At 39.8% G+C, this 20,622-nt stretch overlaps 1 protein-coding gene across 1 annotated transcript in view; it reads left to right on the plus strand.

Annotated features, from left to right (window-relative positions):
* Positions 1–2,421: 2,421 nt before the first annotated feature.
* ELAC2 (elaC ribonuclease Z 2) overlaps positions 2,422–20,622 on the plus strand; it is a 49,339-nt gene continuing 31,138 nt past the window's right edge. The window contains exons 1-7 of the mRNA XM_036757035.1: positions 2,422–2,748; positions 3,486–3,536; positions 3,691–3,761; positions 5,731–5,795; positions 6,571–6,628; positions 13,579–13,647; positions 15,958–16,107. Of these exons, the coding sequence (XP_036612930.1) occupies positions 2,495–2,748; positions 3,486–3,536; positions 3,691–3,761; positions 5,731–5,795; positions 6,571–6,628; positions 13,579–13,647; positions 15,958–16,107 (718 nt within the window). The 5' untranslated portion in view covers positions 2,422–2,494. The remainder of the gene's footprint in view (positions 2,749–3,485; positions 3,537–3,690; positions 3,762–5,730; positions 5,796–6,570; positions 6,629–13,578; positions 13,648–15,957; positions 16,108–20,622) is intronic.

Here is a 20,622-nt window from a genome sequence, read left to right on the forward strand (position 1 = left end):
GATGATTAGGGAAAAAGGAAAAGAACCCACATGTTCTAAAATGTTTGTAGCAGCTCTTTTTGTGATGGTAAAGAACTGGAAACTGCAAGGATGTTCATCAATCGGAGAGTGGCCGAACAAGTTATGGTGTATGATTGTGACAGAATACTACCGTACTACAAGAAACAATAAGCCCCAAGATTTTAGAAAAACATGGTTAAGACTTGTATGAAATAATGAACGGTGAAATGAGCAGAACCAAGAGAACATTGTATATAGTAATAGCAATATTGTTTTAAGAACAACTGTGAGAGACTAAGTCATTTTGAATACTGTAAATAGCCAAATTAACTACAAAGGAAGAAAGAATTGATAACTAGAAGTATGATAATATGGTTTTAGATATATACATATTTGTGTCTAATGGTAGCCATCTCTATTGGGGGAAGGAAAAATATTAAAAGTTTACAGCAGAGAATAAACGGAATTTAGAAGGAAACATAGAAAGCAGAGCCCCTGTCTTTAAGTTTAAAATGCCTAACAAAATAAATAAATAAATTATATGCTGGAGGAAAAAAGGAAAAGCAGCAGTTGGAACACTGGCCCAAGAATTCTCAAAATACTGGTTGAGGGTGTGAACAATGATCTCACAGGCAAGGCTTCTCATCAACAACACACAGGACTCTGCAAAAACTTTCCCCATGGTGCAGTTCTACCTTGGACACATATTCTAGGCAAGTCGAGTAAGAGACAGAGAAATTAAAGTGGCAACATATAGTAGGAAGGAACAACAAATTTGTGAAAAAGTTTTCTTAAACAGTAAGAAATTCTCAATGTAGAAAAGGGCAGAGTGTTGTAGCCTGAGAAAGGATACTAGGAAAAAAAGAAAATCTAACGCACCAGCAACCATTTGACCAACTGCTAAGATCTTTTGATGTTTTATTTATGTAGGTATTCTGTTAACTATGAAGGGAATCCCTACATCATTGAGATCACACTTAAGTGTCCAAATATTGCATTATTAATCAATATCTTAAAGATACAAATAGCCCTGGACCTAGAAGATTCAAGATACCTTCATAACCTGCTTCTGACACTATCTGTAAAACCATGGATAAATCAGTTGATTTTCCTTTGCTGGTCTGTAAAATAAGGATAATATTATGTATACTGCCTATCACATAGTGAAGAGGTTTAAATCAAAATGATGACGGTTAGTGAACCATATGTTTCTAGGGGTACTCGTGACCCCAAAATACCTACATGCCGGTCCTGCCGAAAGAAGTCGACTCAAGCCTTCTCAGCCAAGGGAAAAGACAAAGTTTATTAGGGATTCACCATAATGGGTTGTCTTAAGAAATCCCACCCTTTGTGAAGCCAGTTTTCACAAGCGGGTCAGATTCAGCCTACTGAGCTAGATTGGATCTGAGCTGAGCTAGATTGAACCTGAGCACCTTCATGGAGGCAAGATGGAGATTATATACACAAAGACTATAGGAGGGATTGAGGGGTGGTCTGAGGTGACTAGAGGGGAGGAGGGTCTTGAGGAGGAGTCTAAGGAGGGCGAGATGAGGTCAGAGTCCAAGAATCAAGAGAATGGAATTAAGGGTTGGAAGTAGCTGAAGGCATGGATATTGATAGTATCAGGGTTGGGAAGTAACTGAAGACATGCCTATCTATAGTAATAATAGAGGGCAAGGTTTAGGTAGAGATTTGGGCCTCATGATAATGTAAGGCTTATGGCCTTAGGGAAAGGCCAGATCTAGTTGGAAGATTCAAGGTCAATTCAAGGGGGTTCCCAAAGACTGTGCCCTCATCAATAGGGTTGTCACGAAATGCGTCCTTTGTATTGTTATGATACCGTGTGTGTGAATTATTATTTTCACAATAATCTTGAGATACAATATTTTGAAATAAAGGGTTAACATAATCGACCGGCGAATAGACTTAGGAACACCTTGTCCCCTAGCTATTCTATCTTCCTTTACATCAGGGGTTCTTAACTTGGGCTGCATGAACTTTCTTCTTTAAATCACGTTATGTGTTCCAACGTGATTGGTTTTCTTTATGATCTTATGTATTTTCTGTTACGCATTTATAAACATCACTCTGAGAACGGAACCACACATTTCCCACGCATGACTAAACAGAATGCTTAAGAAATCCCTAACCCTACCGTTTAGAGGGACGGCAAAGCTCCGCCACGCCCTCGGGCTACCCGATAGGTCCAGGCAAAAGTCACGTTATCAATTAGACTCGGTCTCCTATTGGGCGTCCGATTTACAAGCCTGAGCCACTGGGGAACTCTAGCATTCATTCCTCCTCTCGCTTGGTTGAGATCGAGAAAGACTCCTTCCTATTGGGTGAGGACGGCTTTCCGATGACTAAAGTCGTTGGCTAGCCATGGGCTGAGCGCTTGACGTAAGCAGCGGCACCTCATTCACGTGTTGGGAAGCGTAGCGTTGGCTCGGAGGAGGCGTGTGTTCTGATCCGGCTACAGGCCCTACATTGCCGCATGTGGCCTCTGGGACTGTCTTGTGCGGTTCCGGGTCGCTGGAGCTTCTGGTGCGCGTCGTTTGGCAGGGCCATGTCTGAGGGCTCCGCCCGCCGGCCGCGGCCTCCTAAGGACCCTCTGCGGCATTTGCGTACGCGGGAGAAGCGCGGCTCTGCGGGGGAGCGCGAGGGACCCAGCACCGTGTACTTACAGGTGGTGGCCTCCGGGACCCGCGATGCCGGCTCGGCTCTTTACGTCTTCTCCGAGTTTAACCGGTCAGTGCACTTTCTGTCCAGCCTTGACCGTCTTTCTTCTTCTTGTGCTTCCTCTTTTCCCTTTGCCCCCCCGCGCCTTCGTTCTCCACTCATCTCTCCCCAGATTCTAATCCACTGTCCGGTGGAGGCCGGCTCCCGGCCTGGAAAGAGCGCCTTAGTTTGATTCCCTGTTGTGCGCTGTGTTACAGACCTTGGGCAAGTCGCTCCCCTTGGTTCCCTCTTGTTTAAAATGAGAAGGTTGGACTTGGTGGATCCTAAAGCCCCTTCGTAGTGTAGATTTCTGGTCTTCCCCACCCCTGTCTTAACCAGAGGCTTTTTAAGGCTCTGTGATTGGGTGGAAAGTGCTGAATTTGGAGTCAGAGGACCTAGGTTAAATGATCTGGTTCTGCCAGCTCTCTGACACTGGGTGAGCCTTTTCACCTCCCTGGGTCTCAATGCCCTTATTTGTAAAAATGAGAAGTTTGGCCAGTGTGACCCTTGTGGTCACTTCCAGCTCTAAATCTGTGTAGTTTTATAATGCCCAGCATAGTGGAGAAAAGGGATAATTGAGCAATGGCCTGGTATCAGGGATGAATAGAATTTTAAAACCAAAACCCTTCAGGATTAAGTAGAGAACTTGGGAAGAGGTGAGGACGGGGTGGCTTTTGGGAGAAACTTTGAATGGAAATGGGGCGTTTATACCGTGCCTTAAAAACTCTTGACACCAAACTAAAATGACTTGGATGATATTTTTGTAGGTATCTTTTCAATTGTGGGGAAGGTATCCAGAGGATCATGCAGGAACACAAGTGAGTTCATTTTCCGTTTGGGTTTGTGGCTGATTCTGGGTTTTGTCTTTTGTATGTATTTTTGAAGAAAGTGAAAATGACAACATTTTGTAAGAAAATAAAGCGTTTTATCAAGACTTAGATCAGTGTGCCCTTCCATTGTTTTATTTTCTAGACTAAAGGTTTCTCGCTTGGATAACATCTTCCTGACTCGAATGCACTGGTCCAGTGTTGGAGGTTTGTCAGGTGAGTTTGTTTTTAGGTACAGGGTACTAGAAAGGAATCCTTGGTAGTACCCTGGAATTTCAACTAACCCTGGTTACTTTTTGTCTCAATATTAACTCATCCATTCGGCAAATAATTACTGGTCACCTGATGTAGTCAAGATACCATGACAATTCAGGTGAGCTAGAACTTTTGCTTCTCTAGCCTGTTCATCGTTAGTGTGCTAAGTAGAACCTGTGATTTATGAAGGAATCATCTTTAATCAGTGGACCAACTCTGAATATTTATTACCTGTTTGACTTGCTTTGCTACCGTACCAAAGATTTATGGCAGGAAATTAGAAAGAGTAATATATGAGTAGTAGTCATAACTCATGGATTAAATAGGTCCATAGTGTAGGCTTATTGACTACAGAATTCTGAGGTTGGAGGTAGAAAGTCCTGGATTGAAATTCTGACTCCGGTACTTAGTAACTATATCATCCTTATGGGTCACTTAATATTATCCAGAGCACTGTGCTAAATGCCAAGGATATAGATAGAAAAATAAGAGTCTTTAGTCTCTCATGTTCTAAGGACACAACACATATACATGGTTTCATTTGCAAATCGTTTGGAAAGTTCTCAGGGTTCTTAGGGTGCAACAGCAAAGTAGATGGTAATATATCTTTTTACTGTTAATTCCACTGATAAAACCAATGCCAAGGGCTTTGATGGTGAGAACTTTTCTGAGTCTTTAGTCTATGACTGTAGGACCTGCTGAATCATTTGGCAGGTTGCATCACCACAAGCGTTGCTTACAAGGATAGATGGTTCCAAGGGCTAGATTGGGAGCAGGACTGGTCTTGGGGGGAGGCTGTCACAGGACTTTTAGAATTACCTGCTCATCAGAGGCATTTGGCCACTTGGTGATGGTGGTGATAAGGAATATATCTACAGTGATCACTCTTGATGATGGCCATGGGCTTGGGCTAGCAGCAAGGCCTTGGGGTACTGCTATTTCCAAGGCTCCTGGGCCCTGGACTTTTTCCATCAGGGTCTGGGAGTGAAGAGTTGGGATTGGTGAAGTGGTGGTTTCACTTGGCACATGTTGCCTCTTATCTCTCCCTCAGGGTACTTTGCTGCCTCAGCTGGGTTGGCTTGCCTGGCTTCTAGATGGTAATTTGGTTGGCATTTGGTGGGACGACTTATCTCTTCCCTCTAGATATTACTTTCCTGGATGGTTGATAGAGATGAGGACTAGAATGGAAGCAGAGCTGTTAGTAGAGGGTAGAGGAAGTGGCTCTGCTGTTCCCAAGGCTCTTAGTTTCAGGATGTTAGGCTTTCTCCATCATTCCCTGAGGGGAGGTTAATGGTGATGGTTTTACTTGCTTGGTACATGCTGTCTCCTTACTTTCAGGATGTCTTGCTGCAATTTCATGCGTGTGTATGTATATTCATTGGTAGAACAAATTCTTTTCTTCCTATACCAATGCAAATCAGCACCTTCTGTAGCTTATAATTTTAGGGAGGTGGGACTTGAACTCAGGTCTTCCTGCATCCAAGCCCAGAACTCCATCCAATATGTTTTAGGTTTTCAGTGCCTCAGAGGTTTAAGTTCTGGAGATTCCTCCCAAACAATATTACAGAATCCTACCATGTTTACATATGCACTACCATACCAGTCCTTCCTTCATTTCTATCCACTGCTGAACCAAAAATCTTAATTGTTGTTACTCTCTGTGGACACTTGGAAAATTTCTGATGATTGCCCACACCCTCCTACTCACCTGTTTCACCCAAATTTTCACTGTCATCTAGGCTGCCAGTTTTCCCTGCTTCCTTCTTAGAAGGTGGGATGTAGACAAGAGGATAGCTAGTTAAATGTGGTGAGGTCATTCCGTCTTTTATAGATAAGGCTTGACAGGAGAGACTGCTTCCAATATTATCCTCAGTTACGAATGGCAAAGAGGTCTGTGTAATTTTATAATATTCACCCTCTTTCTTTTTAGGAATGATTCTTACCTTAAAGGAAACTGGGCTTCCAAAATGTGTTTTTTCTGGACCACCACAGTTGGTAAGTTTGAGTTGTTTAAACAAACAAACTTAGGTCTAAAAATTTGTCAAAAGGAAATCTTTGACAAATGGGATTCTATAATTCTTGTAATAGCCCAAATGACTCCTTTACCAGGTACCTTGGGTTTCAGGGCTGGAGGGAGCAGGGAAATGGGGGGACCATGGTCTAAGGAGATTGGGGAGGGCTAATTAAATACCAGGAAAGAAGTGATTGATACCATATGGTATGGAGAGAGGCAGTTAATGTATTGAAAAGAGCATTTAACTAGGGGTCAGATTATGTTCTAGTTTTGGCAAATCTCTTAGATTCCCTAAACCTCAGTTTCTTTGTGTGTAAAATAAGGGGAGTGGATCATTCTGTGAGCTCTCTTTGGGATCCCTTTCACATCTAATAGTCCATAATTCTCTAAGACTTAAATATTAGTAATATCATTTTAGGACTATTCTTACAAAGCAGAATTATACTATATAGCATAAATTCTAGATTCCCAAATCAGCAGCACCTTATTGACCCGGCCTTTTTCCTTCTGACTCAGTTTTACTGAGCCTGGTCTTCAAATATGGAAAGAAAACAACCTGAATTTTTCTTAAGAGAAGACTTCTAGCGGTTCAAATTATGGGCTCCGTCTTTCTAACTTTGATTATAGCTTTGTCTACTTTCCTTGCGGAAGGCAGCATTTTTCTAACATCTTTGGAGAGCTTTGTTTTTATCCAATACATTCTTAACTTGTATCATCTTGTAGAGTTGATAGAATGTCTTGTTTGTCTCTCTATAGGAAAAATACCTAGAAGCTATCAAAGTATTTTCTGGTCCATTGAAAGGAATAAACTTGGGTATGTTTTCAAGCAATGATTTATCTACTGTTCTATTTCTGTATGGTTTTACTGTATTGTCAGTTTTAAGATAAAAATTGGCACTCAGGCAAACCTTAAGAAAAAAACCTTGTATCAAGTAATTGATATTTTCAAAATGTTTTCTTCCATCCCCTAGTCTTGTTCAACGCAGGTTAAGTCAAATTGTATCAATAAACATTTCTGTGCCAGGTGCTTCTTAATTGATTAGGATACAAAGAAGGGCAAAACCCAGTCCCTGTCCACAGGAAGCTCATGTTTTAGTGGTAGAGACAGCATGAACAATTATATCCATGTAAGATATGCATGGGGTAAATTGGAGGTGATCTCATAGCAAAGACAACAATAGTGAGAATGACCAAGAAAGGTCTTTTACAGAAGGTAGAATTTGAGTTGAGTATTGTACAAAGCCAGAGAAGTCAGAGGTTGTAAGGTTAATGGAGTATAAGATCTTCCCCATCCATTAATAGGCCTCCTTTTTTTCCTGGAACAGAGGCCGTGTTTCCCGAGTCTAGAGGTACACAGGTATTTCAGTCATGGATATCTTGCTGCTTTGGGCTGTGGCCCAGCTCACAGCTGTGATACATCCTGAGTCACACAGAGCCCTTTGGGGGAGAAACTTGCCTAAGGGGAAACTTGCTTAGGGGAAGTTTGCTTGCCTGAAGGCTTTCACACCTTTTTGTAATTAGGCACTGAGTCACATAGGTTGTGATGCTTCTGGCTCTGAAAAGTGTGTGTATATATATATATATTCCGAGGTGAGATTTTGCTTTGGGGCTCATTCATGGGAAGAATGCTAACTTGATTTGGCCACATGAGATTCTGGGTAGCCATTGTTAAGGAGCCCCCTGGCTTTTGTGAACCCAGATGTTGGTGCTCCCTGTCTGATGACTATGTATCTATTACTTTGTTCAGACAGTTGGAGCCCTGTCTGTTGGATGTCTATGCTAATTTCTTTGCTTGTGTTCTCTCCGTATTCAGGGTGCTGACCTTTTCCCTGAACTTGTGAATGATTTATATATGTTAGATTAAAGTTGCCTTTTCTTTATTTGATCCTGGTGGTAACAGGGCCAACTATTCTATTGAATATTGAAACGATGTGGCCAGATGTGTGCTTTAAGATCATCACTTTGGCAGCTGTGGGAAGGATGAACTGGAATTGGGAGAAGCTTGAGACAGGCAGAGCTACCAAAAGGCTATTGCAATGGTCCATGGTCTGTACAGAGAGTGAGAGGAGAGGAGGGGATGTATAAGAGATATTCAGAGGCAGAATCATTGAGACTTGGCAAATGATAGGTTATGGTGGGATGAAAAGGAGGAGTGAAGGATGACACTTAGGTCTTCTTTGTGAAGGAGAAGATCCTCCACTTCAGATGAGACAGAGGTGAAGAAGGAGATAGTGGGGAAAAGCATCTGAGTGAAATGAGATGAGGCAGCAAGAAGAGGGAGGTATATATAGGCAAATGGCCTCAATTTTTTTTTCTGTCAAATAAGACAAGCTGAGAGAGGGGAGGTGGATCCATGGGAGGTTCAAGGAGGGAAGAGAAGGTTTGGAAGAGCCTCTGTGGTAAGTGAGATAGTGAGTGATTAGGGAGGTTAAAAAGGATTGCCTTGCTGCAGCAAAGGCCCATTTAAGATTTTGTAACACAGATTTTTAATGGATACGTTCTGTATGGTTTTGTAATTTTTTTCCAGCTTTATTCACCAACAGGTAGAAGAGAGGTGTCATATAGTGGGAGTGATCCAAGGTTGGGGCATGGCAAGTCATGATCTTTCATAAGAAAAGGGGGACAAGGGACTCCAGTATAGATTTGAACTGGTTTATTAAGTGGTCAAGGTGGGGAGTAGAGGAGAGTGTAGTAAGTGTATGGATGGCCTTGGAAAGAAGTGAGGTATGGAAGGATTAGCAATCACAGTGAGAACAGAAAATCAAGGTTCAGGGTCATAAGGCAAGGGAAAGAAATGATAAAATATAATCGGATAAAATAATTTCATTCACAGAAGGGGACTACTTGTAGGGGATGATCAGGGATATGATCATCTCTAGCTGTGGTGGAATAGAAGTCAGTTGTGGGAAACAAGGAAGTTGGGATGTTTGAGAGAGTCTTAATGTTGTGGAAGTAAGAGGGCAAGAGTTAGAGAGGAAAGCCTTGGAACCAGTGGATGAATATGAATATGAAAGAAGGGAGGGGAGAATCCTGGGAATTTATTGGGTAATATAGATAAGTTGAAAAGAGGTGCTTGAGTGATGATGGTGGTAGAGGGAAAGTCTGAAAGTGTCACTGGGAAGCAAAGGGTCTCTAGGAATAATTTTTTAAAACAACTGTGTACAAATACAGTACTGTGGTTTAAATAGTTGCTCCGTGCTCTAGGTGGATTTAATATTGCAACTACTCTGGATGACTCTGCTTTCCCAACATCCTGTATTTTCCTGCCTCTGCTTTTACTTACCCTGTTCATTATTCCTAAAATAATTTTTCCTCCTTATCTGTTGACTTTTTGTTTTTTAAAGTCCAACTTTATCACTTTCTCTGTTGTTTTCCTTTTACTCTCCAGTTCTTAGTGATTTCCCCAACTTAAACCCAACATAGCATTTTGTTTTGTTACCTCTGTAATACAAGTATTGTGTATTATGGTTATCCTTATATGTCTTACTCTCTTTTCTAATCATATATTTCTTTGATGACCTTCTGTAACAAAAGTCAAATGCAAGGCCAGGCTGCAGATAGCCTACAATATTCCTGGGTGAGGCCTGAACCAGATTAAAATATAATTGGGAAATATTTAACAAAATAAAAATGTAGTACAACATTACATTTTAAAATTAAGTTAATATGTAGCCCATAGGGATCTTTACGTATAGTTTAGTGGTCTCATTTCTATCTGACACCGCTGCCCTATACTGTTTTAGTGTAGGTCATCATTGATTGGCTATAGACTGCAGTCTCCATGCACCCAGCGTTGCTTTTTGGATTATAATTCCTCAGGGATTGTTTCATACAGCATGTTTGAGAAAGCTTTTGGGCTTTTGAAAAAACATACAACGATTTTTTTTGGGCTGGGGAGCAATTTGGGATCATTAAAAGCTTTGTAGATTTACCCACATGCAATATACCCAGTTTTTCCTACACATGTGGGCCCTTAACACTTAAGTTCGCAATGTGCTGGATTAAGGACTCCTAAGAAAACAGAGTTTAAAATAGTAACTAAGTCTGAGTAGGTCTACACCAAGAAAAATCTGCTGGAGGGAATGCCATCTTAAAAGCATGGAGAGATCATTTTACAAGATTGCCGATAAGAAAAGAAGTATGAACACTATTAATGCTCAAGAAAGACTATCCATAACTATAAATGCAGGTGCCTTCCTTCTCAAAGGCATTAAGAAGGTGAGAAAAATCTATATGTGTGTCAGGGGTATCCTTGATGAAAATGAGAAGGGAATAAGGTAAATTTTGAGGTTGACTGGACCCATCTTTACAGCCACTCAATGACTAAAATAAGATATGCAAGATCCAGCTTGGTTTATTTTTTGTTGAATATCCACCCTTCTCCCCTCCCTCCCCCCCAAAAAAGATTAGAAAAACGAACTCTTAAAGACTGCTGTTCAATAAATGTTTCCTCTATATGTAAAGGTCATAAATGGATCCTTCAAAAACAGCTACAGTGATTCATTGACTGTGGTATTTATGTCAGCAGGGAGGGTTGTGCTCCCATAAAGCTGTTTCTCATGATTATAGGATGTTCAATGTAGGGGCCATATAGATCCTCTAGATGGTGAAGTCTTCCAGACTCTGCTGTTTGTGGGTGACATTATCCTGCTTACATTAAGCCCCAGAACATTACTGGTCTTCCTCAGTGAAAGCTATGATTATTCAAAAGAGATTGACCTAACAGTCCCTGCAAGGAAAGTTCAGTGGATAAGAAATGCCTCTCGTCCAGACTACGACATGCAGTAAGATGGGCAGTCCATCGATGTAATCCACCCATAATATTACCTGGGGCATGCCTCGTAGACAATAGTGAAATAGGCCCAGAGTTCAGTAGGAGTGAGACAGCAGGCTTTCTTGTTCAGTCCTGTTTGACCCTTGGGGACCCCATGGACCTAGCGAGCCAGGGACTTCTGTCCTCCGCCATGCTGACGTCTGTCCAAGCTGATGTTCGTTGTTTCCATGACATCATCTTTCTCGTCCTCTGCCATCCCCTTTTCCTTTTGCCTTCAGTCTTTCCTAACTTCAGAATCTTTTCCGCTGAGTTCTCCTCATCATGTGGCCATAGTATTTAAACCTTAGCTTCAATATTTAACCTTCCAGTGAACAGCCTCAGTTAATTTCTTTAAGTATTGACTGATTTGATCTCCTTGCTATCTAAGGGACTCTTAAAAAATCTTCTCCAGCACCACAGTTGGAAAGTGTCGGTTCTTTGGCACTCAGCTTTCCTCTCTCACAACTCTCAAAGCCATACGTTGCTACTGGAAAAAACATAGCTTTTGAGCATAAGGATCTTTATTGATATTCTGTCCAGATTCCAAGGAGCAGGTATCTTTTAATTTCATGGCGTCAGTAACTGTCTACAGTGATCTTTAAACCCAAGAATATAAAATCTGACGCTGCTTTCGTTTCTTCTCCCTCTGTTTGCCAGGAAGTGGTGGCACCAGTTACCAAGATCTTAGTTTTTTCGATGATAAGTTCAAGCCAGTTTTATTTGCTTTTTTTTGGGGGGGGGCAGGGCAATCGGGGTTAAGTGACTTGCCCAAGGTCACGCAGCTAGTACATGTGTCAAGTGTCTGAGGCCGGATTTGAACTCAGGTCCTCCTGACTCCAGGGCTGGTGCTCTACTGACTGTGCCACCTAGCTGCCCCCAAGCCAGTTTTATACTCTCCTCTTTCACTCTTAATAAGAGGCTTCTTAATTCCTCTTCACTTTCTGCAATCAGAGTGCTATCATCAGCATATCTGATACTGTTGCTTTTTCTTCCAGCAACCTTAATTCCATCTTTTGATTCGTCCAGCTTGGCATTTTGTATGATGTATTCTGCATATAAGTTAAATACGGTCACAATATATAACATTGTACTCTTTTTCCAATCTTAAACCAATCAATTGGTCCATTTTTGGTTCTGTTTCTTCTTGGCCCATATACAGGTTCCTCAGAAGACAAGTAAGATGACCTGGTACTTCCATCTCTTTGAGGACTTGCTACTTTTTGTTGTGATCTATGCAGTTTGTAGTCAAGGTGTAGTCAATGAAGCAGAAGAAGATGTTTTTCAGGAACTCCTTGCTTTCTCTATAATCCAGTGAATGTTGGCAATTCCTTTGCCTCTTTGAAAACCAGCTTGCTTTTCTGGTAATCCTCACTTCACATATTGCTGAAGGCTAGTTTGCAGCATAGCCTTGCTGGCATGTGAAATGAGTGCAGTTGTTCAGTAATCTGAACATTCTTTGACTTTGCTCTTCTTTAGGATTGGGATGTAAAAGGATGTTTTCCAATCCAAAACTGTTGAGTTTTCCAAGTTTGCTGCCATATCGAGTGCATCACTTCAACAGCACCATCTTTTAGGATTTTAAATAGCTTAGGTGGAATTGCATCACCTCTACTAGCGTTACTGTAAGCAACGCTTCCTGAGGCTTCAATCTCATATCTTCATTCTTCATGTCTTGCCCTAGATCAATAACCACACCATCATGGTTATAGGTGATGTTAAGATCTTTCTGGTATAGTTCTTTTGTATATCCTTGCAACTTTTTAATTTCTTCTGCTTCTGTTTAGTCCCTACCATTTTTGTCTTTTATCATGCCCATTTTTGAATGCAATGTTCCCTTGTTATCTCTGATTTTCTTGAAGAGATCTCTTTATTATTTTCTTCTATTTCTTTGCGTTGCTCATTTAAGACCTCTCTCCTTGCTGCTCTCTAGAATTCTGCATTCATTTGATTATATCTCTCTTCCCTTTCTCCTTTCCCTTTTGCTTTCCTTCTTTCCTCGCTGTTTGTAAAATGTCATCAGTTCTTTTGCTTTCTTGCTCTTACTTTCCTTTGAAATGTTTTTTGTTGCTGCCTCCTGTATAATATTGTATACCTCTGACTGTAGTTCTTTAGCATTCTATCAGATCTAATCCCTTAAATCTATTCATCACCTCCACTTCATATTCATAAGGGATGTTACTTAAGTCATACCTTTATGGTTAGATGGTTTTCCCTACTTTTTTCAATTGGGTTTGAATTTTGCAGTAAGAAGCTCATGATCTGAGCCACAGTCTGCTCCAGGTCTTGTTTTAACTGACTGTATGGAGATTTTCTACTTTTGGCTGCATAGTATATAATCTGTCTGAGTTCTGTATTGACCATCTGGTGATGTCCATGTGGGTCGTTGAAAAAGAGTGTTTGTTACGACCAGTGAATTATCTTGACAAAATTAAGATAGGAGGCATTGGATGCTTCTGACATAGTACTTAAAAAAATAATAGCTTTAATTATAGTGGAAAAGATTAATGATATTTTAACCTATAGATGCTCTATAAGTTCCAATTTATGGTGACAAAAATATTTTATTTTCTCTCAATTGTCTTTTTAAAACTATTAGAATGTTTTGCTTCGTTTAGTGATATGAAGAGATACAGTGTAGTGAAGTGAGGAAGACCTGGATTCAAGTCTTTCCTCTGACACATAATGGTTGAGTGGTGCTGGGCAAGTCACTTCCTGTCTCAATACCCCAAGGCTATAAAATTGTAGAATGCGTATTTGCATTGGAAGAGGGCATTTCCCTGTACCGATGAAATCATAGTTCCAGACCAAAACGAAAAGCCACAAAAAATTAGAAGCATAAATTTTTATCCACAATAAAGAGAATTGGATTGTTGTGGTCTAATCTTGTTTCACTTTCTCTATGACTGTCTATACTAATTTGTTCTTTTGTGCTTTTGTTAACTATCACATAGCTGTCCGACCCTATTCTGCTCCAGAATACAAAGATGATACGATGACAGTTTTTCAGTTGCCTATAAAAAGTGAGTATTTAACTTCCTTTTTGGAGGGTGTGTGGTTTTCTAGCTAAGGGCTATCTGGGTGGAAACTAAACTGTTCTATCAATCAGTCTATACATATGCATGCATTCCTATCAATCAGTCAATACACGTATACATACTCAGCATTTCCTTTACATTCTTGTGATGCAGGTAATATTCTTATTATACCCATGGGATGTTGCGAATATAAAAGTTTAGGACATGGCAGTTTGCACTTCAGGTAGGAAAAGACACAACTACCATAATTTTGAAATTGTATACTGTATAGATTAGAACAGAGGAATTAAGAGAAAAAGATGATAGGATTGAGAACTAGAGAGGTTGAAGTTGATTTGGAGTTAGAGGACCAGGGTTCAAATTCTGGTTGTGCTGATTGGGAAGGGAAGGGACTGGACTTCATCTCTCTGTATTTTATTTCCTCTTCTAAAACATCTTTAAAGTACCTTCCGTCTTTAGCATTCTGTGGTTTTATGGTGTTAAAAGTTACTTAATCCAATTTTGTTAATACAGGTGAAAAAAGACCCAGAAAGATAAAGTGTCTTGCCATGGTCATATAAGTCATAAAAAATAGAGGCTAAATTTGAATCCAGGTCTTTGATTCCAAATCTAGTGTTCTTTATACTTTACTGTCTCAGGGCTTGAACATTTAGGGAAAGCTCCATGAAACACATGGTGTGGAGAGGAGGACATTTTTAGTGGAGAGGACAGTGTAAGCCATTGGTGTTTTGGGGACTGTAAGGACACTCCTAAGAGTAAAACCTTGGAACAAAGTGGGTAGAAAAGGTAGTATAAGGAAACAGGTTGTGTGGGGCTAGCAGCTACTTTACTTTACAATATTAGTGTGTTGTTTTTGACCTTAACATTTAAAAAGGCTTAGATTTAAGAATACCTCAAAGGATCTAGCTGTATCAATTGATGCAGTGCATTTTTTTTATTTGTACAGCAAAGAAAATAGAGATAGTTGGATGAAAATTTATATTTCATGGTAAAAAAAAAAACGTGCATTGATCAACAGGTCTTATCCTTCTGGTGTTGAGAAAACTGAATAAAGTTGGAACAGTTATTTCTGCTATCTCAGCAGGATAAACAACATTGTTTTTGCCTAGGTGTACTTAATTTAAAGCCATGTTACAGCTGACAATATTTTAGACTACAATTAAGATGTAGCTAATAAGCTATCTTTATGTAGTATTTTAATGTTCACAACATTTTCTTCACAATGGCTGTTAGGCAGTTAAAGGTTTTCCACTGAAGTTTTCCTTCACTGATGCCCCATCATAGCATAGTGCCCTGGGCTATTAGAAGGAGATGCTACTAGAGCGTAGCTGCTGGTACCTCCTGTCAGGCTGGTTATGGACTGCATGCCTGTCGCTTTACCAGTGTAGTGAAGTCAGGGATATTCATTACCAGACTGACCATAGCACCTCAGTGAAATACTAGTCATGGAAGGTTGTGATCTGTTGGTGGAAAGGAGTACTCCCACCATTGAAATCACAGATTTTTGAAGTATTAAAGTAAGAAATCAGCATTCTGTGTTATATATTTTTGGGTCAAATTGTAGCATTCAGGGAGAAAAACTGTTTAAAAGGTTGTCAGTTACGACATCACATAAAATTTTTCACCTAGGCCTATGAGAGACAGCATGGCTTAGTTAAGAGAGTATATCCGTATGATAATCACAGTTGGAAGACAGAGCGTCTAGGTTCAAGATCTGGCTCTGTTCCTTACAACCTGTGTCATCTTTTTTAAAAAATAATTTTTTTCACTTATTTTTAGTTTTCAGTATTCACTTCCATAAGATTTGGAGTTACAAATTTTCTCCCCATCTCCCCCCTCCCCCGACCAATTATTTGCCACCACAAAAAGAGCTGCTATAAATATTTTTGTACATGTGGGTCCTTTTCCTATTTGTATGATCTCTTTGGGATACGACCTAGAAGTGAACCTGTGTGATCTTAACTCAAGTCGTTTCCCTGTTGCATTTCAGTTTCCTATATATAAAATGTGGGGGGATTGTACTAGGTGAATTCTGAAGTCCCTTCCATCTCTAGATACCATGAATATATGGAAGGTTTCTTGAGGTGAATAAACTTCTTTCTGCTCTGGGTATTTTCTGGACTGATAGAGCAGTTCACCCCAGAAAACTGTATTGCAATAGAACTAATCTCATTTTATTAAGTTTATAGAAGGCATAATTTTGATGCTTTTGAGCGTGTCCTCTTACCAACTGAGAAACATCTCTGCTTCGAACATAGGGGGCTGTTTGTCTAATTTGATTGCCCTACTATCCAGGTAAATGGGTTGCAAGTGATTACCAGCTGACTCAGCATTCCAGGAAGTCTCCCACCAGGTTTACTCCAAACCATCCTACCAACTCTGAATCTTTTAAAAGTGAACAACAACTTCCAGGTGGTGATGGAAATGATTCTCTAAAGGACATAGGTAGGATGTTTTGCATTTTTTTCTTTGCAACTATAATATTAATGTTTTAAATTGATTTCTGGTAAGTTTTACATAAACTAGATTATTCTCTGATTAATACAGGGAAAAAATTAACAGAATAGTATGTTCTGCTGGCTTACATTATCATTGTGTCAAGTTATTTCAAAGGACATCTTATACTTTTGCTTCAATATCTGCTTTTCAGCCTTGAAAAGCTGGGACTTTGATTTTCAGTTCAAATTAGCTAGGTCATGCTTTTCTGATCTGATACATACTAATCATACTTTAAACCATGAGGATTATCAATTCAGGGCTTTTTTTTACCTATGTCAAGTCAAATATTTATGTATAAAATGCTATGCTAGGCATTGTAGGGGTTACAAAAATAATTGTATCCCTAAAGAATCTGTTGTAATGTATATTTGAAGAGAAGCCAAGACCCCCAAGAGTCTTGGGTCACCCAGGCCCAAAACCAGCTTGTTCTTTTTTTGAGTGGCTCTAATTTTGAGGTATATTCTTTTCAAAAATTCAAGCCAACATCTAATTTACTAAAATTTTGACTCCTAATTTTTCCTCTGGGCTACACAAAATCAATCTAAATTGTTTTTCTATATAACTGTCTTTCAGATGCTTGATATCACATTCTCATTTAAATCTTTTCTTGAGATTAAACATTTATTCTAATCATGGTATGGTATGGCATACTATGGTACAGTATGGAACGGTGTGGTATGTTACGGTATCATACTTACAGTCTTATGGTCTTGGCCACCCCTCTTGAATAGGTTCCAGTTTCTAAATGTTCTTCTTAAAATATGATATCCAGAATTGAATAACAAATATACTCTTGTTAGGGCAAAGCATAACAGGCTATAATTTCCCTTATTCTGGGTGCTGTGCTACTTAAAACAGCCCAGTATTAGCAGCTTTTTTGGCTGTCATGTCGTGCTATTGACTCCCTGAGTATTAAGTCCACTAAAACTCCCATATCTTTTCAGATTAATTGTTACTGAGCCACAAATTACTTTGTTTTCTCCTAATGCAATTGCAGTGTTTTAACCAACCTGTAGATATATATATAAATTTCTACTAGTCATGTTAAGATATTTTACCTCTAGAGCTTTTTGCTTTTTCTTTTTTTTTATTAAATTTTTAAAATTTATTTTTAGTTTTCAACATTCATTTCTACAAGATTTTGAGTTACAAATTTTCACTCTATCTCTACCCTTCCCCCTACCCCAAGGTGGCATGTATTCTGATTGCCCCTATCACTAGTCTGTCCTCTCTTCTGTCACCTTCCTCCCCCCACCCCCATCCCCTTTCCCCTTACTTTCTTGTAGGGCAAGATAGATTTCTATACCCCATTGCCTGTATATCTTATTTCCCAGTTGTATGTAAAAACAATTTTTTTTAACATTTGTTTTTAGAACTTTGAGTTCCAAATTCTCTCCCTTCTTCCCTCCCCATCCATCCTCCTTGAGAAGGCAAGCAATTCAATATAGGTTATACATGTATCATTATGCAAAACACTTCCATAATGGTGATGTTGTGAAAGACTAACTATATTTTCCTCCATCCTATCCTGCCCCCTTTTATTCAGTTTTTTCCTTTGACCCTGTCCCTTTTCAAAAGTGGTTGCTTTTGACTACCTCCTCCCTTAACCTGCCCTCCCGTCTCATCCCCCCACTACTTTCCTGTAGGGTAAAATACCCAATTGAGTGTGTATGTTATTCCCTCCTTAATCCAAATCTGATGAGAGCAAGATTCACTCATTCCCTTTCACCTACTCCCTCTTCCCTTCTGTTATTTTCTTGCCACTTTTTTGTGAGATGATTTACACCATTCTATCTCTCCCTGTCTCCTCAATATATTCCTCTCTCACTTCTTAATTTTATTTTTTAGATCTCATCCTTTCATATTCAATTCATCCTGTGCCCTCTGTCTATATATTTGTATATTCCCTTCAACTTCCCTAATACTGAGGAAGGTCTCATGAGTTACAAATATCATCTTTCCATGTTGGAATGTAAACAAAACAGTTCAACTTTAGTAAGTCCCTTATGATTTCTCTTTACTATTTATTTTTTCATGCTTCTCTGGATTCTTGTATTTGAAAGTCCTCTGTTTCATTGAAAATTCATATTTTGCCCTCAAGTATTATACTCAGCTTTGCTGGGTAGGTGATTCTTGGTTTCAATCCTAGCTCCTTTGACCTCTGGAATATCATATTCCAAGCCCTTCGATCCCTTAATGTAGAAGCTGCTAGATATTGTGTTATCCTGATTGTGCTTTCACAATACTTGAATTATTTCTTTCTGTCTGCTTGCAATATTTTCTTCTTGACCTGGGAACTCTGGAATTTGGCTACAATATTCCTAGAAGTTTTCTTTTTGGCATCTTTTTCAAGAGGCAGTTGGTGGATTCTTTCAGTTTCTATTTTACCCTCTGGTTCTAGAATATCAGGGCAGTTTTCCTTGATAATTTCTTGAAAGATGATGTTTAGGCTCTTTTTTTGTTCATGGCTTTCAGGTAGTCCAGTAATTTTTAAATGATCTCTCCTGGATCTATTCTCCAGGTCAGTGGTTTCTCCAATGAGATATTTCACATTGTCTTCTATTTTATAATATCTTGATTTCTTATCAAGTCACTAGCTTCCACTTGCTCCATTCTAATTTTTAAGGTAGTAATTTCTTCAGTGGTCTTTTGGACCTCCTTTTCCATTTGGCTAATTCTGCCTTTTAAGGCATTCTTTTCCTCATTGGCTTTTTGGAGCCCCTTTGCCATTTGGGTTAGTCTATTTTTTAAGGTGTCATTTTCTTCAGTATTTTTTTGGGTCTCCTTTAGCAAGCTGTTGACTCATTTTTCTTGATTTTCCTGAATGATTCTCATTTCTCTTCCCAATTTTTCCTCTACTTCTCTTACTTGATTTTCTAACTCCTTTTTGAGCTCTTCCATGGTTTGAGACCAATTTATACTTTTCTTGGAGGCTTTTGATGTAGGATCTTTGACTTCGTTGACTTCTGGCTGTATGTTTTGATCTTCTTTGTCACCAAAGAAAGATTGTATACTCTGAGACCTTTTATGCTGCTTGCTCATTTCCCCAGCCAATTACTTGACTTTTGAGCTCTTTGTCAGGGTATGACTGCTTTCAGAATGGAGAGTGCTATGTCCCAAGATTCAGGGGTTTTGTTCTGCTGTTTTCAGAGCTACTTCTATTTTGAGGTGGTATGATATTCCTTTTCTGGCCTGTGAGTGATCTCAGGCACTCCTTTCTGTCATGTAACTACCAGGAGTTCTGCCTCCACATCCACTGCAAGCTCTGCCACACCAGTGCTCCTTTTCCCCCAAGGTCTATCAACCAGGACTGAGACCCAGGTCCAAGCAGGGCAAAGCAAGAGTATGCTGCCTTAGTGCCAGCAAAGAGATCCCTGCACTCCTGCTCTGATCAGCTGCCTAATTTCTCCCACTATCCATGGGCCTGGAGCTGCAGAAGCAGCCGCCTCTGCACCCTGGGGCTGGGGCCAGATCATGCTCTTCTCTCCCCAGGTCCAGCAGTTTTCCCCACTGACCTGCTCAGTTGTCTTTGGTGTTTGTGGTTTGAGAAGTCTGGAAACTGTCACAGCTCAGTGATTCAGGGCCCTGAAGCATGCTCCGTTAGATCTACTCTGGCCTGGTCTCTTCCAGTGTAGCCCATGCTGGGCTGTTCTCTGCTCTCAGCATGTTGCAGTAGACCCTTCCCAGTGACCATCCAGGCTGTCTTGGGCTGGAGACTTGTTTCACTCTGTCATTTTATAAGTTCTGTAGCTCTAGCATTTGAGTCATTTTTTTACAGGTGTCTGGAGGGTTTTGGGGGAGAGGTAAAGTGAGTTCCTGTTTTCATGCCTCCATCTTGGCTCCACCCTCAAGAGCTTTTTAGATTCTAGTCTGGCCATCCAATTTGTTAGCTATCACTTCCTGCATTGTATCATCCACAAATTTCCCCATTTAAATAGAAATGCTCACAATTTTCATGGAATCTGAATGTTTATGCAGCTGCATTGGCTATGCTGCTGTTCTGCCTATTCTCAGCACATTCACATTTTTTTCCTTTGGAAGTTCCTTGTTGGCTTGCATAGTTGGTTTTTTTTGGGGGGGGAGGGGGGCTGGATTGAGTTATTTTGGAGTTTTTTATTCCCTCCTTAATTTGGAAGTTTTATATTTTCATGACCATCTATTTCATTTACGTTATCAAGTTTGTTAACATATTATTAGATATGGTAGAATCTGATTATTTTATTTCCTCCCCATTAGTTTTCTTTTCCTGCTTTTATCTGGGTAATTTGCTTTTCCTATATTTTGATGAAATTAGCTGGTGAGTTATAAATTTTTATTGGTCTTATTAAAAATTTTATCTCCTTGATTTTCAAGGTTCTAGTTTTATACTCTCTTCCCACCCCCACTGCCTTCTAGTTTTTCATCTTCAAATCATGATGACTGTTGAATGATTTGGAACCCAGGTCACTTTCTGTTCTTTCT

The sequence above is a fragment of the Trichosurus vulpecula genome, chromosome 4 (genome assembly GCF_011100635.1).
Source record: "Trichosurus vulpecula isolate mTriVul1 chromosome 4, mTriVul1.pri, whole genome shotgun sequence".
NCBI lineage: Eukaryota > Metazoa > Chordata > Mammalia > Diprotodontia > Phalangeridae > Trichosurus > Trichosurus vulpecula.